The sequence below is a fragment of the Trematosphaeria pertusa genome, assembly GCF_010094035.1.
Source record: "Trematosphaeria pertusa strain CBS 122368 unplaced genomic scaffold BU26scaffold_3, whole genome shotgun sequence".
Taxonomy (NCBI): Eukaryota; Fungi; Ascomycota; class Dothideomycetes; order Pleosporales; family Trematosphaeriaceae; genus Trematosphaeria; species Trematosphaeria pertusa.
The window spans coordinates 1,728,295-1,747,712 of record NW_022987214.1 but is presented as its reverse complement, the minus strand read 5'-3'; the positions used below and the strand labels follow the sequence as shown (position 1 = coordinate 1,747,712).

Below are 19,418 nucleotides of genomic sequence, written 5' to 3'. Positions count from 1 at the left end.
GACCGACCAGAAAGTTGGACAGCGGGTGGTGGTTCCCACGGGCCGATGATGTCAGAGGGAACTTCGGAAGGTTTAGACGGGACAGCGCCATCGCTAACCATGGTTCACATCGCTGCACCTGGGCAGTCACGGCCGTCAAAGTACCTCTGTCACAGTGTCACATCATAATCTTTGCTTTTCTCCGTCTCCCATGCCACTTGAGCTCACAGTGACAGGGTGACAGAACCATAATGTCATCAATATCCGCGGTGGCTCAGGAACAGGATTTATGGTGAAACGACCTGCCGTGCCGCCTCTCCATGCGCGCACCAGCGTCTCTCCGAGAGGCAGCCCGCCAAGTGGGCCAGTTAATTGAGACCATAACGCAGGGTCCGTGATTGACTTCCCATGCCGTGTGCTGATGCGCGAAACGCAATTGACGATGTTCGGACGAGACGGCCGAACGATTGAGGGTCTGATGTGACCCCTGGAGTGATCGGCAGCGCTTGGGCCGCCTCGTGAAGCGAGCATGCAGGGCTCATCCCTGCTATAGGGCGCCGCTCGACGTCATCTCGTCTCAACCTCCATTCCGCATCCTGCTTTCTGCCTGGAGGCGGCACGAAGCACCGCGATCGCACGTTATGGGAGACGCGTTGATAGGGTGGAAGTGGACGCCGCTTCCGGCTGCGTTCTTTCGATGAGCAGCGCCCGTGGGGAACAGCCACAGCGCCGTCGATCGGGCCTAGATTTCGGTCAGCACCTTGGAGGTGCTTCACGATGGAGACGCTGCGACGCGCAGATACGGAGAAGAGGCTGCGTGGGAAGGCCATAGAGGTATGTATCGTGGGTGTGGGTTTGACTTGGAGAGATGCTTAAGTACACCGTAGAGCTAATCCACACCGTAGACCGCAGCTTCACACGCGTCCCAGCAGCATATAATCCGCCACCGCGAACTTGAACGGTTAAACTTGGCATCGTCCACGGCCATCGTCGATTTGTCCCGCCCTAGCCCAGCCACAGCTCGAGAGAGGCAGCTATCCGCTCGCGCCACGCCAAATGGCCCAGCATCTCCCACGGCCCCGCCAGAGGCTGGTGCTGTGACGCAACCCACTCTTTGTTGGTTGCAGCTTCGTCGCACACAGCGGCTCCACCCAAGCCGCAAAACAGGTTATGCTGCCCTATCGAGCGCCGTTGCGGCGCGAGCTACCCCTGCACGCATACCTCAGGAGCTTGAAGACTCTACGTCATGCTGGCAAAATTGCCCATCGCTGCCCTCATCCCCCATAAAGCTCTAGCTCCCCATGCCCTCCCTTTTCTGGCTCTAAAAGACGACCTGCTCGTCAATTGATACATGACCGAGAACTCATCCAGTTCCTACACATACTATTCATTTCCCCCGACTCCCAATAGAAACTCGCCCCGCTCAACTCGCTCACGATCCTTTTCGAGCACTGCATCTGCTACTTCGCAACGCACTCTTAGGACTACCCGCGAGCCACTAGAAGAAGAAGACGACAGCATGCCTTCCCCAGCAGCAGGAAAGGGTGACACCCCCCGCACCCCAACTAAGCTCGGACGGAAGCCCCAGCAGTCTGCTCCCAAGCTAGGCAAGAAGACACCACAGGCCGAGAAGCCGGAGAAAGAAGCTCCCAGTCTGCCCGAGCGCCCATCGGACGAGACGCTGCGTGAGAAGGCGGCTGACGCACCAGAGAACGTGGAAGACACCAAGGGCCAGGCGGAAGAGGCCGCAGAAGACACCACAGAAGACACTACCGAAGACACACAAGGCAAGGTTTCGCAAGCCGGCGATGAGCTGGAGCAGGCGGAGCCCAAGCCAATCGATGAGTCGGAAGACACCGCCAAGGATGTCAAGGACACCGCGGACGACGCGGAAGAGGAGGCAGAGGAGACCGGCGATGATGCGACACAGAAAGCCGGAGAAGAGGGCGACACGAATGAGAACACCGAGGACGACGCCACCGACACCGCTGGCGAGGCCGCTGAGAACGGCCAACAGCAGGGCGAAGGCGCACTAAGCGGCGCACGCGGACTTGCAGGCCGAGCATCGAATTTGGTTGGCAAGGGCACTCAGGACCCGGCCGGTGCCGCAAAAGACGCTGGAGAGGAAGCCCAGGACGCCGCTGGAGATGCTGCCGAAGGTGCAAAGGATACGGCGGACGGAGTCAAAGACACCGTCGAAGACACCACCGGTCAAGACCTTCCGGACACCCCCGATCTGTCGATCCTCAAAGGCCTCGAAGTCGACGAAGAGGGCATGATCAACGACAAAGACGGCAATCCAATCGGACGTCTCGTGGAAGGTGATGCTGAAGACCTCGCCGGATACGAGATCGGCGATAATGGCGAGATTCTCGATGACGATGGCGACCTCGTCGGCCGCTGCGAGGTCCTCCCAGAGGCTGCCCGCAAGCAGACGCAGCAAGCCCAGGACGCCGCTGGCGGCCCTAAGATGCCCAATATCAGCATTTTGAAGGGTCTCAAGGCGGACCGATCTGGCCAGATCCTGAACGAGGATGGCGATTTCGTCGGCCATCTAGTTGAGGGTGACCCGGCCCAGATTGAGGGCATGGAGTTTGATGAGAACGGTGAGATTCGTGACGAGGACGGCAACCTGCTTGCCAAGGCGGAGCTCCACCCCGATGCCGCCAACCTCGTTGACCAAGAGGAGGAGGGTGAGGAAGGAGAGGAGGGCGAAGGCGAGGGTGGCCTTGTTGAGGGCGCCGCGGGCCAAGCCCAAGAAACGGCGGAGGGCGCCGCTGAGGGTGCGGAGGAGGCGGCTGGAGACATCGAGCCCGAGCTCCCAGGCGTTGAGGCCTTAGAGGGCATGGAAGTCAATACCGAGGGCGACGTTCTCAACGATGAGGGCGAGGTTGTTGGCCACCTTGCGGAAGGCGACATCGGCGACGCCAAGGGCCTCACTGTCAACGAGAACGGAGAGGTCGTCGATGCTGACGGCAATGTGCTCGGCAAGGTCGAACTTGCCGAGGGTGCTGCTGACAAGCTCAAGGAGGCCGCTGAGGGCGCGCTCGATATCCGCATCTTGGAAGGCCTTAAAGTCAACAAGAAGGGCAAGGTTCTCGATGCGGAAGGCGAGGAGATTGGCGAGTTGAAAGAGGGTGAGGCCAAGGACTGTGCTGGCAAGACCATAAACGACAAGGGCGAGGTTCTCGACAAGGACGGAAACGTCCTCGGCAAGGTTGGCGTCGTCTCTGGCGAGGCTGCCTTCGAAGCCATGAAGGCGCTCAAGGAGCGTATTGGTGACGCTGAGCCTGAGATCAAGGAAGTCGAGGTTACCCCCGATCTTGACATCCTTGACGGACTGAAGGTCAACAAGAAGGGCCAGGTCTTGAATGAGGATGGTGATCCTATCGGAGAGCTCGTTGAGGGTGACATCAAGGACTGTGCCGGCAAAAGGATCAATGAGAAGGGCGAGGTACTCGACAAGGACGGAAATGTCATTGGCAAAGTCAAAACCCTTCCCCAGATGGTCGAGCAGAAGGTTGGTGAGGCTGAGGAAGCCGCCGACGAAGCTGGTGAAGCTGCGGAAGAAGCCGAAGAGGCTGCTGAAGATGCAGAGGAGGGCGCTGAATCTAACCTCCCGCCGCTCTCCATCCTGGAAGGCCTGTCCGTCAACAAGTCCGGTAAGCTCATCGATTCCAATGGTACCATTGTTGGCGAGCTCGTTGAGGGCGATGCCAAGAAGCTCTCCAAGTCTGGCCTCGTCTGCGATGCTGAAGGACAGTTCTGGGACAACAAAGGCCATGTCATTGGTCGTGCGCAGACCGTGCCCCTGGAGGAGGGAGAGGAGGAAGCTCCATTCGCCGGCCTCGAAGGCCTCATTGTTGTCAAGGGAGGGTTTGTTGAAGATGAGAACGGCAACCGCGTCGGGCAGGTTGTTGAGGGTGATCCCAAGAAGCTCGTCGGCCGCGCTGTTGATGAGGATGGAGATATCCTAGACAAGAAGGGCTCAGTTGTTGGACATGCTGAGCGTTACGACGAGCCAGAGGAAGAACCCGAGCCAGAGGAGGAGCCTGTCGACCTTTCCTTCCTCCAGGGCAAGACTGTCAACAAGCAGGGCAACGTCATCGGGGACGAGGGCGTCCCCGTTGCTCGTCTCGTCGAGGGCAACCCTAAGGAGCTCGCCGGCAAGAAACTGGACGACCAAGGCCAGATCTGGAACGACTCTGGCAAGGTTATTGGACGTGTCGAGCTCATTCCCGAGGAGGAGCGCGAAGCCAAGCCTGAAGGTCCTTTCGCCGGTCTTCAAGGTCTCCGCGTCATCCCTGATGGTAAGGTTGCTGATGAGGACGACAACGTTGTTGGTGTTATTATTGAGGGAAACCCCAAGCGTCTTGTTGGCATGGCTGTTGATGAGGATGGGGACATTCTCGACAAGTATGGCAATGTCAAGGGCCATGCTGAGCCGCTCGAGGAAGAGGAGGAAGTTCCCGAGGACCTCTCCATCCTTGATGGTCTCACACTCAACAAGCAGGGTAACCTCGTCGACCACAGCGGTGTGCCGGTTGGCCGCCTTGTCGAGGGCAACCTTGACGACCTTGTCGGTCGGAAGTCTGATGGCGAGGGCATAATCCACAATGACACTGGCAAGCCTGTCGGTCGCTGCGAGCTCATTCCTGAGAACGAGCGTGTCACTCGTAAGGAAGGTCCTTTCGCAGGCCTGGAAGGTTTACGCGTGGTCAAGGACGGATTCGTCGAAGATGGCGATGGCAATCGTGTTGGTCAGATCGTTGAAGGCGACCCTAAGCGCCTGATCGGTAACACTGTTGACGAAGACGGCGACATTATCGACAAATACGGCAATGTCAAGGGTCACGCCGAGCCTTACGAGGAGCCAGAAGAGGAAGAAGTCGACCTTAGCGCGCTGGCCGGCTGCACCGTCAACAAGGCTGGCAACGTCGTTGACTCTTCTGGGACAATCCTTGGACGTGTTGCTGAGGGTGACCCATCCACCATGATCGGCAAGAAGGTCGACGGCAAGGGCCAGATCTGGGACAACGAAGGCAATGTCATCGGTCGCGCCGAGCTGGTCAAGGGCGTCGCATCTGGCCCTGAAGGACCTTTCGCCGGCTTCGACAACAACATCGTTGCCAAGGACGGAACCGTTCAGACTGCTGATGGCGAGATCATCGGTCGTGTCATCGAGGGCGATATCAAGAAGTTGCAAGGCCACCATGTCGATGAGGACGGTGACATCAACGACAAGAACGGAAACGTCATCGGCAAGGCTGAACGCTGGGAGCCCGAGGAGAAGGAGCGTCGCATCAACCCCATGTCGGGCATGCGCGTCAATAAGGACGGCGAGGTACGTGACGAGAACGGCGACCTCATTGGTCGACTCACCGCTGGTGATCTTGGACACTGCGCGGGACTTGAGATCGACGACAACGGCTATGTTGTCGACAACGACGGCAACAAGGTCGGCGAGGTCACGCTCTTGGAAAATATCCAGGAAGAGGAGCCCGAGGATGAGACTGAGGAGGAGAAGAAGAGGCGCGAGGACGCTGAGCTCGCTGACAAGATGGCCAACATCTGCCAGCAGACGCTCGAGCGCATCCAGCCCGTCTGCAAGCAGATCACCGAGGTATGTTGCACACCCTTCCTCTCTCATATCTGTATATTAACACCCCACAGTACATCGAGCAAGCAGACCGCACACCGCGCGACGAGCTCGACGAAGAAGAGCTCGTCAACAACGTCAAGCCCCTCATTGAAGAAGGCGGCCGCATCCTGCAAGAGTGTAACGGCTCACTGCGCGGCCTCGACCCTGATGGCCGCATTGCCGCGCAGGCCAAGGGCCGCAGCCAGACGCGCGACGCCACGCCCGAGGAATACCGGCTCGCGGACCTGCTCAAGGAGATCACCACTTCGGTCGTCACCACCATCGACAACGCAAAGAAGAAGATCAGCGACATGCCGCATGCGAAGAAGAAGCTGAACCCGCTGTGGGCGCTGCTTACGGAGCCGCTCTTCCAGATCATCGCTGCCGTGGGGCTGTTGCTCACCGGTGTGCTGAACTTGGTCGGACGACTACTCAACGGCCTGGGCCTTGGTGGTCTCGTCAACGGACTGCTGGGCGGCCTTGGTATCGACAAGCTGCTTGGCGGTCTCGGTTTGGGTAGCTTGACGGAGATGCTGGGTGGTGGGAAGAAGGAGAAGAAGAAGGGTGGCGGAGGTGGTCTGCCGCTCGTGGGCGGTCTGATGGGTGGAAAGTAAAGCTTTCATCCCATCCCATCCCATCGCAGTGCATATTTTCTCTATTGGTCCAGATTGTGGAGGATTGATACCACGTCGAAGCCACCGCGCTCTTAGACATGAACCTAAGGATCGGGGGGTCTGAGGGCGAGTGTTTTGAGGGTGTGGTGGCCCTGAGGCACGGATGATGTTGGCAAAAAGCTTTTATGACCTTGATGGCTCGTCAGCTATGATGGAATTTTCCTTTGGTTACATACCGGATGGGTTTTGGCTTTAGCTAAGGCGTTTATTTGGATGGGAAAGGGTATGTGGATGGTTGGACGGTTATTGTTTAGTGCTGTTGTATGATTAGTTCGGGTAATGAGAGTTTTTTACTTCATGATGGTTCCTCTTCCGAATTACTTGCTGTGCTCTCTCTCCTTTGATATTCGTAGCCGTGAGTGCTGGTGGTTTTCCACTTGGACTCGCAGTTGTGTCGGACCCCCACAACATCGTGCGTTCACGAACCGTGGTTCCTTACTTCCACGGCAGTTGGTAGCGATCACCACTCCGAATTTTCACGAAACCTTTCCTCCTGGGGTATAAGTTCTTTCTCTTTTTCACTTCACAACTCCTTCCCACTACCACAACCATCCCTTTCCCGAATCGGATCGTCAAGATGTCTCCTCTCCTCCTCCACGTCCTCGCCACCCTTTTCATCGTCCTCCTCCTAACACTTACATCTGCCGGGCTCGCATACGCTCTGGGTCTGTTCGATGTTCTGCATCGCGGGCCTGCGAAAAGGCGTGTCTTGTCGCCGTCGACGACGACGGGGTCGATAGAGCTGAAGTCGGAGTTGAAGCAGAAAGCAAGGTCAAGAAGGAGGGGTGAATATGAGCTAAGGAGGGATATAGATGAGGTCAGGAAGAGCAGTGGGTTTTATAGAGAGCTGGGGGAGAGGTATGAGGAGATGGGGCAGGAGATCGTGGGGGGTATTCGGAGGGCGTAGGGATTAGTGGAGGATGGGAGGGAAAGGCTGTTGGGTCTTGATATCGGCATAATATATGGGATGAAGAATGTCAGTAAAAGATGCCGTTAGGGATTTTGGGCAGCTCGCGTTGCAGCGTGCGTGCCGCTCTTTCCTTCCTCCTTTATGACGCCGCTCCCGATTTCTTAATAGGAGATTTACGCTTTTCATGCTCAACTCCCTTTTCGATTCAGCTGTATCACTGCGTTCACGCCTCCGCGCGCTTTGACCGGCGCCCGCGGATGACACAAGAAGTGAAGGCTGCGGCGAAAAGCTCATCTCGGCGAGAATTATCGCTCTCAAACTCCTCTTCATGGATCCATTTATTCTGTTGGTGCTGCGGTGTGAATGGAAGAATAAGGAGAGGGGATGCCACTTGTAGAGCTTGGGGGGAGTCGTGGTTGCAAGGGTGGACGGGCCTGAGGATGTTTAAGGCCAAAGTACGTCAAGGCTGCCCGTTGGTCCCATTTCCGGCTGCATTGGAAACATCTTTGTGTTAAAGCTGAATATGGATACACCACATGGCGGCCTCGGATACAAGCAGGCAGGCGGTGCCATGACGGCCTTGAGTCGTGATCCTGCGGCGAATCAGACTTCTGAGTTAGCGAACTCCGGCCTTGTGTGGCTTCAGCCACCTGCGGTTGGCAAGCGGCCACGCCACGCTCCCGTCCTGCAATAACTTCAGCCTGTAGGCAGCAGCTCGAATACATGATCGATATTTTCTCCGGGGCACGATATATCGCGAATCGTTTCCATTCATGAAAGGGATGGACTCCTCCGCTTCGATTTTCGTTTACGAGCCTCTGCGCGGCGATGAGATCCGGCTTGTTAGAATACACTGGGACGAGCAACGCAACGCACCCATCGCATGTACCCTCGAGCATGTGTCACTCTCAACGAAGCCTACGTTTGCTGCGCTCTCCTACGTCTGGGGCGACGCTTCCATCACGCGACCCATACAGCTCAACGGCTGCGCCTTCCACATTACCACCAATCTCTACGACGGGCTAGTGGAGATTCGTGGCAAATACGCCCAAAATGAAGACTTTTGGATCTGGATAGATGCCTTGTGCATCAACCAGAGCGACATGGACGAGAGATCCGAGCAGGTGCCAAGGATGACGCAGATCTACTCCTCCGCATACAGTGTAATAGCATGGCTCGGGCCATTGGATCCTAGCGAGCGTGACTGTACGCTTCTCTTATTCCAGCTGTGCGAAGGTGCCTGTATGAGACTCGCCGAGGGGCAGATTTCATTGGAGCCGAATCTTTTGGATCCACCCTCAATGGCGAAGGCCTTCTACGATGTCTTGGAAGAGAGAAACATTAGCATGACGCAATTCCAATTTGCTGCTTTAGAATTTGCAGCAAGGAAATGGTTCAGAAGAATCTGGGTCGTGCAGGAGGTTGTCCTTGCGCGAACTTCGCCTGAGGTCATTATTGGAGACCTGACTATCGAATTGGAGAGACTGTTGCCGTCTGTGGTCTTCCTCCTCGAATCCCACCGGGACGTGGCACTTTATTACATTCTGGAAGCGCCACGTTCTCTGATACTTTACCGAAGTTCTTCGTCGATGAGAATTAGAAGGAAACCCACTCAGATGTCATCCACGCCGAAAGAGATTGCGAAGAGACTCCTGGAAGCACTACAACAGACTAGGAACTGCGGAAGCATTGATGCACGGGACAGAATCTATGGCGTCCTTGGGCTGGTCGGTTGCGAAGGCATGCCGAAAAACCTAAAGCCAAACTACAAGACCAGATACGAGGATGTCTTCCACGCTTACGCTGCGTTCATCTTTCAGTATACGGGTGACCCGTCCTTGATTGGTGGCTGGGGCCACAAACTAGAGGGTGTTCCAACCTGGGTCCCGGATTTCGAACGCCTCGTCAAGTATGAGAACTGGCCTTGTACGCCATCTTCTACGCAATTCGATTTCTCCGCGGACCGGAAAAATATGTCTGTGGAAGGTATTGTGACAGACAGGATTATGGAGGTCTTCCCAAGACGAATTGCCGCTACTTTGGACGACCTTGGCCGGGCTCTCTTGGGACTAAAGCTTCCCATCTTAGCCGAAGGCGCTCTTCGCAGAGTCTCAGGAGACGACATGATCTCGGAATGGCTCGCTCTGGATCTTCACGACATGCAGGATATTGGGCTCAGGCGCATTTATTACCAACTCTGTGTGGATACATTCCTAAAGCGTTGTCTACCAGGTCAAGACTCTGCGTTTACCGACATCGAGAAGGCCGATCTGAAATTCTGGTTCACCCTTCGAGTGTCTTCATGCTCGTTCATTACACGACGTGGATACCTAGGAATGGCTTGGAATGCTAAGAAAGGAGACGTCATATCCGCTTTGAAGGGTGCAGAGAACTTCGTCGTTCTTCGAGCTTCTGGACCAAACTTTAAGGTCGTCGGTGCTACTAAAATGTCCGGGAAATTTTGGAAGGAGCACTACAAGCCGCTTTTTTCAACAACGCCTTATGGGACCCTCACCTTGGTGTAGTCGAAGCAGTTTTAGTCGAGGAAGGGGCAAAGATCCATGGACATTTCGACAGTGCTAAGACAAAAGGGCGGGAATGGGAGCGATGATCAGCTCCCTTGAAGATTGGTCTAGTGCTCCCCAACCGATAATTCCACCGGCTTCGAGGTCATACCGATGTGGGAACATCTGACCCAAAACATATACTACTCCAAATACCCCGCGTCTAGTATACGCCTACATGCCCGATGTCCAAAACTAGCGCGCAACGCCATCCAATTACTTTTGACACTTGCCTAGCTGGTTCAAGTCGCCAATACCCGCCGGAGGTATCCGTGCTATTCCGATATTCTAGCTCTGCGACTACATGCACTGTGAACCATGGGCGGCCTCCAACCCTTACGGGAATGGAGGGTTGCCTATCAGTTTCCAGTAAGGCATAAAAGCGTCACTTTGGCCTCCGTCCACGTTCGTGTGAGCAGACCTCGAAAAGCTTTCGACCCTACACGATACGTTCCATCATGTTGCCCGGAGACGCCTACTTCATCCTCAGCAACCAGCAAGGCCCACCATCTCCGGCGATGGAGCGAGGCGGCGGATTCTGGGAGCGAGTCCGACGGTATTCGTTCGGGTCCAGGAACACCGAGGCCATGATGTCCGCCACGAACAGGTAATGTCCATAGTCATCTATGCGTCCTCAGGAGCTGACGAGACGCAGACGTGGCTCTATCTCCAGCCCAGAAGGCCCCCGCGAGGACAGACGTCCGGGCACAGTCGGCAAAGAGTGACCTGTCTCGCAAACATTCTTTCGATCAGTGAGGAAGTGCGGATCCGTTGTCTTGGGGTAGCAGGAATGTAGCATGTGAAAAGACATCCAAGGTCTATCCATGTACCCCGCATTTTAGCGTGGGTGAATGTACTTTGCCTATTATGGTTAGCTATCACATGATCTCGCGGAAATGTGAATTTTGGAACGCTAGCGCGAACCGTCCACTTCTCTTACCCCGCTGCGCCGTCGTTCTTTTGAAACACCATCCACCACGACCCGAACACTTCCGATGCAGCTGCATGCATTGTCTCACCGCCCTTTTATGGCCCGCGCCTTCTTCTAGTCTGTATCTGGTCTTATCTCTTCAACGACGTCCTGATACGGAATAGCGTGCATTGCCGCGATGCAGGTGCCTAACGCACGCGCTCCGGCCGCACGTGTTGGCTTGGATTGAAAGAGCGTCTCAGTCGGTGAAGGGAGGGGCCGCCTTGGCGTTCCGCGGAAGAGAGATCCCTTAAAAGGGACACGGACCCTCTTTCCTTCTCAAATATAAGCGCCCTTCAGCGTCTGTTCCTACTTTGCATCCACTCAATACCGCTCGACCGTTTTCTCAAGTTGATTATAACGCCCATCAACCCAGCATGACGAAAGGATCCTCCTCCTCTTCTGGCGCTGGCTCCAGCTCGGGAAGCTCTGGCGGCGGCTATACGACCACCAGTTCGGGTACCAACGATCAAGTAATCTATCTAGTACCTTGTGTTTCGGGTCATACACTCACAGCTTGAACCAGGGCAACCACTACTGCCACCGTGACTACGGCTCCGGTGCTTCGAACTCCAATTCGTACCATTACTCCAACCAGAATGGCTCGTACTACTACAGCAATCCAAATGCAAGTCATGCGCGCAGGCTCTGAAGAGGTGCTAACATGATGAGCAGGGATCGACATACTACAATGATGGAAACGGCAATTCGACGTATACGTCCGGTAAATAGGCTCAGCGTCCGGCCAGGCCCGGGTCTGTCCACTGAGTGCTCTGGGCGATCCTGCTGCACGAAGGCTGGCATCCGGGCACACCAGAAAACCTTGTGTCGTAGTGCCAAAACGGGGTAATATTAACGGGGGTGATTGCAAGTCATGTCAAAGTCATACAGAAATGTCAACCAAAAGTCGCCCATACAGAAGCATCCTTATCGCCCTCGTCTCTTTCTTCTTCCACCCTGAATCCAACCCGGGTATCCTGTCCAATCTCAACTCCTGAATTACCACTCCATCTTAGTGCTCCTCAGCACTCCCCTTCAAATCCTTCACCACCTCATCCGCCCACGCATCAACCTTTTCCCACTCCCTCAAATCGCCATACGTCAGTCCACCAAGCATCCCACAGCAGCACCTCATGAGCCACGGCTCATCCTTCTTCTCCACCTTCCCATTGAAAAGCGCATGCAATTTCACTTTCTTATCCAGCGCCTTCTGCACATCGTGGGCCATCTTCTTCTCTTCCGACTTCATCGATTGAGCGCGAACGAACTTCGGCATCGAACCAGCTGCTCCGACCGAGAAGGCAAATAGTGGCTTGGAGATCAAGGCATTTTTGTTGGCGGTGAGGAAGGCTTTCGCTTCGGGAAGCCAATGCATGTTGTGGATGCAGGAGCCGAGGACGATGGCCGTGTAGTCGTCAAGACGCGAGGCATCGAAGTCGTGGATATTGTGGACCTCGGTCGGTGGGAGTTGCTCCGCGATACGGGAGGAGATACGATTGGCGATCTCGCCAGTGCTGCCCTTCTCTGAGGAGTAGAGAATTAAGATCGGCATGGTGATGGAATTGTCACGTGGGTGGTATTAGAACTTCGAATTTATGCAGGGAGTTCTGACTGATTTGTAAATGAGTTTTACTGCGGAAAGAAGCAAGAGTTCTGAGGGCGCTCATTTGTGATATATGTGTGGACATATCTCATGTTTTCCGTGGCCTGATGTGGAGTGTGCGGTTGGGGAACAATGAAAGGCCAACCCTTTCCTGATTTGGCACGCCCGGAGTTCCCCACCTCATCACATTCCAACCCTCGCGAACACCAGTAGCAGTATTTCCTTACGTCTTGGTCTTCTGATCTCTGCTTCTCGACCTTTTCGTTCTCCGCACCAAAAACCCGTATCACCTCGTCGACCGCGTTCAGCCACAATTCACCGGTGTTGCTCGGGTAGCCTAACGGGAGTCCACCTGATCTCATACTGCCGCGCACGCATCATGATCCCCCCTCAAGAATTTCCCGAGCCTGATGGCTCGTATGCGCGTGGACGCAGCCTGGCATGGCTCGCTTCGCCCTGAACTGCTGTATCATGCCACATCTGATGACTCGCAAGGAGCCGCCCGATATCTTCCCCATGCCAGGCTAGCGTTCAACCTCTCGGTCGGTCCCACTCTTCGATATGCAAACCGCCGTTCACGTCCGTCCGTCGCGCTAATCTGGATCCCTGGTATCATGGAAGCGCCAGAGACCGTAGAGGTGTCGAGGCCGCGTATTATCGATCTGCCCGAAGTGATCGAACCCCTTCGTGGAGTTTACACGAGTCTCAACATCACCGATCCCTCTATTTTGGTCGAGCGGACGCATCATGTCTATCGTATCGTGGCGAGTTTCAATCTCGAGGCCAACATCATAGACTTCAACAGAGAGTAAGTCCTGTCTTGGAATATTACGACTGCTCGTTAGATGTTGATATCTTACCATTCCGTAGTTCCCAGAAACACAATAAATTCTTCGATTCTGTATCTCTCCGCTACCTTTTCCAGTCAGGCGAAGCGCACAAGTTCCGGCCTCTCAGAAACAAGCGGGCGCAAGCGAACGTCACCCACGAGAGCGGCAAAGAGACTGGAGTGACGGGTGGCGCATCAGGAGGCCTTCCTGCCGTAAGCCCGAATATAGAATTTCACCTTCAGAGCCATAGAACGGTGACGGCCGAACGTACAATGAAATCCTGGAGGCGCGGCGTCACAATCGAGCACTGTGAGTTGCACACTCTTCGCGAACCCAAACTAGGGGATATTATGCCTGTGACTGTACTCGCATGCTAATATACAATTATTAGACCCGGCCTTCAAGGATGACTCTACCCGATCCTTCAGCGCGGTGATGACCCATGCGCTCGCACCGCCACCCCCCAAAAGACGAGATCATTTCGTTGTCTGCCCCGCGAAGGACGACCGCGAACACGAAGTTTCCGAGGAATGCCGCTTCTGGAAGCATGGCGACCAAGGTTATAACTGCGCCTTGCACTGGTTCTGGCAAATCGAATCCGACCCGCGCATGTGGGCTCCCGAAGTCTACGAAAGCGTCTCCTGGCCCGTTTCCATCGTGCGCATAGTCCGCTGTAAAGAGTTCAGGAGTCTCAAGGAATACGGGAAACGCCGTTCCGTCTATCCCACTGCGGAACAGCTCGCGTACCTGCACTTTGACTTCAAGGTGGAGGTTCGGATCCGAAGCCTGGGGTATTTCACTAACCGCCTCCGACGTGCGGCTAAACCACCAGAAATGCGGGCGAAGAGCGACCCTGGCGAACCACTTGGGTCGGATCTTTGGGCGTTCTGCTTGTATATCACGTTCTCTGATTTCCCAAAAGGCGCGCGTTGGCCGACGGAGCCTACCGCCGTGTGGGGCGACGCACTCAGAGCATACGTCGCCCAGGTAAGCATCTCCAAGCTCCTTCCCAAAGATATGGGGAGCACCCTAACACTCCGAGAAGGAAATCAATGCTGGTAGACCACTCCCAGAGAACCTACCTTCCTGGAATGTGGTAGCGCGAGCCCTGTACGCGGATGAGCTTCGCAGGTTCAAGGAAACGCTAGAAGCCTTCGGGATGTCGCCAGGCAAAGATATTGAAACGCCAAGCAAGGACTCGAATGTCAAGCCGACCGAGACTAGACCTGCCGACGGCAAAGAGGACGTAGAGAAGAGAGCTTCGAGAGGAGAGGAGGGACTCGCGAGTTCAGAAGACGAACACTACGCCAAGGACTGGCACCGGTTGATCCACATGAAGAGAAAAGAAAGAAGGCAAAGAAAAGAAGAGGAGGTACACAAGGAGCGACCACAACAGCAGAGGATGGAACGGATGGAGCAAGAAAAGCAAGGAGGGCGAAAACAGCGCCACCACCAACATGAGGCAGAGTACCAAAGCCTCGAGGAATATATCAGAGCGCTCGAAGAGCGCCATGCTAGGGAGGGAACGCGCCCAACCCAAGACGAACTCGATCTTCAAGACTCGCTATGTACCGCCGAACACCGCCGCTGGCGGGTTGAATCCGAACTAGGGGAGCGTCTGGACGCTCTGGAATCTCGACTGTGCAGGGCGGAAGAAGAGCGCTTGGAGGCGGAGAAGACGTACACAGAGAAAATGAAGAGGAGGCAGCAAGAGGAAGAACAAACACGGGGCCGGACAGGCGGGATTCCTTGCTTGAAGCCACCGCGTCTGAGAGTCGTTTCTGAATCGCCTACGTCCGAATCACCTTCTGATGAGTCAGAGGAGGATGACGTTGACGAGGATAGCAGGAGAGAAGAGCGTGGGCGATCCCATAGACGGTATTCAAGTCGGCCAGAGGAAAGAGGACGCGCGAGAGGTAGCAGGATCCCCGGCCAGACGCCGCCACGACTGAGGGTGGTGTCCCAATCTCCCCCATCACGATCTCCGTCTCCATCTCCTCCTCGTTCCCACAGTGCCCATTCCGTACACGACACGCTGCGACCAGAGCCTCGCCGAAGCACGCATGTCCACCATCCCCCTCTTCCGCGCGAAAAAATCATTCTCGTGCAGCCATCCGCTAGCCCCTCTCGCCACCCAGACGCACGCCGACCGCGTACTCCCCCTCGATCACTCTCGCCACGCCGCCCGCGTCCTCGTCTACGCTCAATCTCCCCACGCCGATATCAATCGCGTAGCTCTACGCTCATAGAATCCCCTCCACGACGCCGCTGCAGCGCCACTCCTCATCGTCCTCCGCCTCCCTCGCGAAGCGCAACATACGTAAACGTGCATGAAAGGAGACGTCGAAGCACGACACCTCCTCGGCGGCGGAGATCCGAGCCCGGTCGTTCCTCGCACATCTATCTAGTTCGACACCACCGCGATCCACGCCGTCCGACGATATGGGTTCGTGATTCTTCGAGGTAGTTGCTGGTGTATGAGAATTATAGGTTCATGGTGCGCGCGGTGCGCACTGGCGTAGGGAAACCATGCGAGAAAGCAATGGAGACTAGGAAATATCTCCAGATGGGATGATTTAGATAGTGTGAGCTTAGTAATCGCTGATGAATCCATTTACCAAAGTGAATTCCCCCTGACATGCATCTCTCTTCTACCCACTATTCTCAATCCGCTTGGAGCCATTCATCTTCTCACCTCCTTTTATTTCTTGCTGCTCCTTTAGTTCACCAGGTGGCTGATGATTCGCGTTGTACTGTGTACTGTGAAGAGTGTCGCGAATGCCGTTGGAAATCTAATTGCACGATACTATACCCAATTTGGCCTAGTTCGAGACTTACAGGCAGTGCAAATGCGAACCGTATCTAGGAATGGGCACAAGAGTCTGGTATGCCTACCATCCCCAAGGGATACCGAGTTTCAGCATAGCCGACGTACTTGAGAATTTGCGGTTTGCACAATTGGGCTTCCAACGACGCAAGGAGAACTTTCCACAGCCAACAACCAAAGACCATATGAATTCTAGCTACACTGCTTTATTCAATAAGTCGCATGGTTCAAATTATAATGCCGGGACGAATTGTACGCCTCTCTTGTCAGTAGATGCCACTCTAAACTAGCAGCGAGAATCCTACGACAGAAGTGCTTCAGCATCATCGCTGAATTGAGAGCAAGAAGCCAGTGTAGGCCAAGCAAGTGTAGAAGCAGCGCGGGTAGAAAGAATAAGCGTTAAATTTCGGCTGATTCTATGTCCATCAAGGAATAAGCCTGAGCTTGGAATCCTCCGTTGACAGCTGCCAAAGATCTCTCGGCGATGGCACTCTACGTCGGCACCCTCTATCTAAGCAGACCCGATGCAAACCCGCACGCCAGTGTTTGATTCCCTCTTAGGAAGGTAGTGATCGCCTGCACATATCAGTGAGCCTAGATCCGCACGAAGACTAACAGCGCTCAATACTTACGCGCAAGCGTCACCTCGCTTTTACTCGTATCTACCAGCCGCATTCTTCTTCCGAACCTTCTGAATAGCGTCGCTATGAACAGGTGCATTTCTGCATAGGCTAGGCTAAAGGTTCGTAGGGCTTCAGTAGGGGTCACATCGGGAGGCTAAGTGGAGTCAAGACAGGGGAGAAGTTGCACGCACTTGATCCCGATGCATTGTCTGCTTCCCTTGGAGAAGCTCAGGAGCTGCGCATCGAGTTCCCTCTTTCTTTTCCCGTTCTCTTCCAGCCAGCGTTCTGGGATGAACGAGTATGAACCTGGGAAGATGTCTGCGGAGGTGGCGGTAGAGTTAGCAGATGTCTTAGATTAAGGAAGCGAGGACGGAAGTTAACACTTTAGTTTGTCTTTGTATTTACCCGCTAAGGGCCTTTAAGAAGAGTCTTTAGGAGGTAAAAGCTAAGAGAAGCTGGAGTGTGTAGCGGAACTTACGTACCTTCGTTATGATGATGAACACCATTTGACATGCCAATAATAGTACCGGCCGGGATAACTAGGTCGACGTGTTTATCCTTGAACATACAGTGGTACGCCAATGGCTCATGCGGGACACGTTCCAACCTTGTCACAATCCCGTAGCTCAATCGCAAGCTCTCCTGGATGACAGCGCCAAGGTACGGCAGCTGCTCCAGTGTGACCCAGTCCGGGATGGAATCTGGATCCGGAATATTGTGCTCCAGTTCAAGGAGCAATTTATCCAGTATCCCAGGCTGTGTGAGTAGGTAGTAGGAACCGATAGACGCGGCAGTCGAGACGGTCTCCGTGCCGGCACCGATTAGCGCGAAGGCTTCGTCGTTGAAGCGTTGCTTGGTCTTTTCGGACTCGGGGAGGTCGCTTTGGAGCATTTCGGTGAAGATTGTGGCACCCATGCGGGACTTCTTCGCAGCATTGAGCGAGGCCTCATCGCGCACTGTGTCGACGCTGTGTTCGAGCTTTGTCTTGTACTCAAGCATCGCTTTCAGGTCGGGACTTATCTTCAAGATGATGCGCTGTGGTATCATGTTGAGCAGCTTCAGGACCCAGGGAAAGAACGCGGCGAGGTGGTTGAGCGAGGAGGAGCCATCGATGGCAGAGTTGATGTTAGGCAAGAAGCTCGGGCTGTCACTGTAATTATAGCTGAAGCCAAAGACAAATTCGGATACAACGTCGATGGCCACGCAGGACAACGCATCGGAGAGATTAGCAGCGTTCCCCTCTCGCGAGTAGTAATTATCCAAATGATAGCAAACCTTCTGCAGGCGCTCCTTAATGAAAGGCTCGATATTCCGGATAGACGCCGCAGAGAAGTATTTGTTCAAAACGGCGCGGCGTTGGCGATGGAGATCGTGCGGAATAGTGCAGAGTCCAGCCTATTGATGCTGAGTCAAAGATCTAAATATTGTGCCACATTTTCACTATACCGTAGTCACGCTGTCGACTCGTTAATTACCTAGGTCCACTCTACGTCGGAAGTCATACATACCCAATTGCGTTGGAAAATCGAACTGTTTTGTCTCTCTTCTTCCCGCTCCCACTGCCCGCGTAAATCTGGTCAATGAACATAGGATCATTGCAGTGGACTTCATTAGGCCCAATCCGCAGAATTGGCCCTGTCGCCATGGAATCGGAGTGAGCACGATACACTCGCAGAAGGATAAGACAGAGTGCAAAACGTACCGTATACGCCGTGCCACTCTTTAATCTTAGCAATATATTGTCCGTCCCTCAGGACATCGTAGTAGAATTCAACGAGATGTGAAGTAGCAGCGGGCCACGGACCTGGTACCTTCGCCAATGGATGTAGAAAGATGCGATAGAAGGAAACAGAGGCGCAATAAACGACCGAGACCACCAGTACGGTCGGGACGTATGAAGCTAGCCTTTCGTAGAGGTCCATTACTCTCGCTGTTCTCCAACTGGGCCAGGAAGACGATGGATGGATGTGCAGTCGGTCCTCAGCAAGAGGATGATATCATTTCCTCAACTGGAGATTGCTGATATGCGGTACGCCCCGTGCGGGGCACAAGGGACGAGGGGATATCATAGGCGAGACGATGCCCTGGCGGCTATCCCGCCCGGACAGCCTGCCGACGGGCCAACCCGCATCTTATTGCGCGTGCACCACCCACGTGTTCGGCGTTTCCCGAAGCCGCCATTAGTCAGCGGGATAGGCAACAAGCTGAAGATAGGGAGGTCTCCTGAAGGGTGAGGTTGGGGGCGCAGAACCCCCAAGCAGCCACCAACGGCTCTCGGTGTGAGGTCGTGGCTCTCGATCTTAAATTAAGGATGTAGCACTGTGAGCAGGTTCTCTGGGGCAGTATTTCGATCCTAGGAATTGAAAGAAGGAAACGCGCCATGATGGAAGAGTTCGTTCTGCCCAGCCCACCGCTGTTCGTTCTTTTGGTGTGCGATGTTGTTCTAAAAAGCCGCCGTTCTCTGCTTCGCGGGGGACAGCCTCGCCCGAACACTGCCGGAAAAGTTCAACGCTCGTCAGGACCCTTCGCCAACTGCCACGCTCCCGAAGCACAGTCGATCACATGCGGTGACATCGTTGACGTCGTCAATGATCCTGAAAGTACGCGATGAGAGGAGAGTGGTGTCGACGAGCGTTGGTGGTCGGGAGCGCTAGCCGCGATTACACATCACCACTTAGGAGGGCGGCGGCTATGATTATGCATTGTTTAGGTACTGGACGATCCCGTAAAAGCCTTCGCTATCTTCTTAAACCTATAGACTATATCAAATGCTTCATGCCTTGTACTTCAAAGTACT

The 19,418-nt window shown here is 54.7% G+C and overlaps 9 protein-coding genes across 9 annotated transcripts; 6 read left to right on the top strand and 3 right to left on the bottom strand.

Moving 5' to 3' along the window:
- Positions 1–347: 347 nt before the first annotated feature.
- On the bottom strand, positions 348–1,071 carry BU26DRAFT_588277 (uncharacterized protein; the record flags this gene model as incomplete). The annotated part of the gene is made up of 1 exon (XM_033834710.1): positions 348–1,071. The coding sequence occupies exon 1, from the start codon at positions 807–809 to the stop codon at positions 348–350; it is 462 nt and encodes a 153-aa protein (XP_033688381.1). The 5' UTR covers positions 810–1,071.
- On the top strand, positions 897–6,592 carry BU26DRAFT_515738 (uncharacterized protein). Its single transcript, XM_033828146.1, has 2 exons — positions 897–5,602; positions 5,653–6,592. The coding sequence occupies exons 1-2, from the start codon at positions 1,331–1,333 to the stop codon at positions 6,232–6,234; spliced, it is 4,854 nt and encodes a 1,617-aa protein (XP_033688380.1). The 5' UTR covers positions 897–1,330; the 3' UTR covers positions 6,235–6,592.
- Positions 6,593–6,773: 181 nt separating this feature from the next.
- Positions 6,774–7,201, top strand: BU26DRAFT_601514 (uncharacterized protein; the record flags this gene model as incomplete). Its single annotated transcript, XM_033835265.1, has 1 exon — positions 6,774–7,201. Exon 1 carries the CDS (start codon positions 6,872–6,874, stop codon positions 7,199–7,201), a length of 330 nt encoding a protein of 109 aa, XP_033688379.1. The 5' UTR covers positions 6,774–6,871.
- A 526-nt stretch (positions 7,202–7,727) lies between these two features.
- BU26DRAFT_501565 (HET-domain-containing protein) lies at positions 7,728–9,729 on the top strand (the record flags this gene model as incomplete). Its single annotated transcript, XM_033826576.1, has 2 exons — positions 7,728–7,838; positions 7,912–9,729. The coding sequence occupies 2 exons, from the start codon at positions 7,728–7,730 to the stop codon at positions 9,727–9,729; spliced, it is 1,929 nt and encodes a 642-aa protein (XP_033688378.1).
- A 497-nt stretch (positions 9,730–10,226) lies between these two features.
- On the top strand, positions 10,227–10,493 carry BU26DRAFT_560683 (uncharacterized protein; the record flags this gene model as incomplete). The annotated part of the gene is made up of 2 exons (XM_033832822.1): positions 10,227–10,375; positions 10,424–10,493. 2 exons carry the CDS (start codon positions 10,227–10,229, stop codon positions 10,491–10,493), a joined length of 219 nt encoding a protein of 72 aa, XP_033688377.1.
- Positions 10,494–11,115: 622 nt separating this feature from the next.
- BU26DRAFT_560682 (uncharacterized protein) lies at positions 11,116–11,390 on the top strand (the record flags this gene model as incomplete). The annotated part of the gene is made up of 2 exons (XM_033832821.1): positions 11,116–11,211; positions 11,265–11,390. The coding sequence occupies 2 exons, from the start codon at positions 11,116–11,118 to the stop codon at positions 11,388–11,390; spliced, it is 222 nt and encodes a 73-aa protein (XP_033688376.1).
- A 29-nt stretch (positions 11,391–11,419) lies between these two features.
- BU26DRAFT_515736 (flavo protein) lies at positions 11,420–12,350 on the bottom strand. Its single transcript, XM_033828145.1, has one exon. It carries the CDS (start codon positions 12,288–12,290, stop codon positions 11,751–11,753), a length of 540 nt encoding a protein of 179 aa, XP_033688375.1. The 5' UTR covers positions 12,291–12,350; the 3' UTR covers positions 11,420–11,750.
- Positions 12,351–12,480: 130 nt separating this feature from the next.
- Positions 12,481–14,479, top strand: BU26DRAFT_221596 (uncharacterized protein). Its single transcript, XM_033820762.1, has 3 exons — positions 12,481–13,149; positions 13,212–13,480; positions 13,563–14,479. Exons 1-3 carry the CDS (start codon positions 12,752–12,754, stop codon positions 14,231–14,233), a joined length of 1,338 nt encoding a protein of 445 aa, XP_033688374.1. The 5' UTR covers positions 12,481–12,751; the 3' UTR covers positions 14,234–14,479.
- A 2,030-nt stretch (positions 14,480–16,509) lies between these two features.
- On the bottom strand, positions 16,510–18,543 carry BU26DRAFT_418787 (cytochrome P450; the record flags this gene model as incomplete). Its single annotated transcript, XM_033823270.1, has 6 exons — positions 16,510–16,574; positions 16,631–16,734; positions 16,813–16,939; positions 17,104–18,016; positions 18,126–18,256; positions 18,324–18,543. 6 exons carry the CDS (start codon positions 18,541–18,543, stop codon positions 16,510–16,512), a joined length of 1,560 nt encoding a protein of 519 aa, XP_033688373.1.
- Positions 18,544–19,418: the final 875 nt, after the last annotated feature.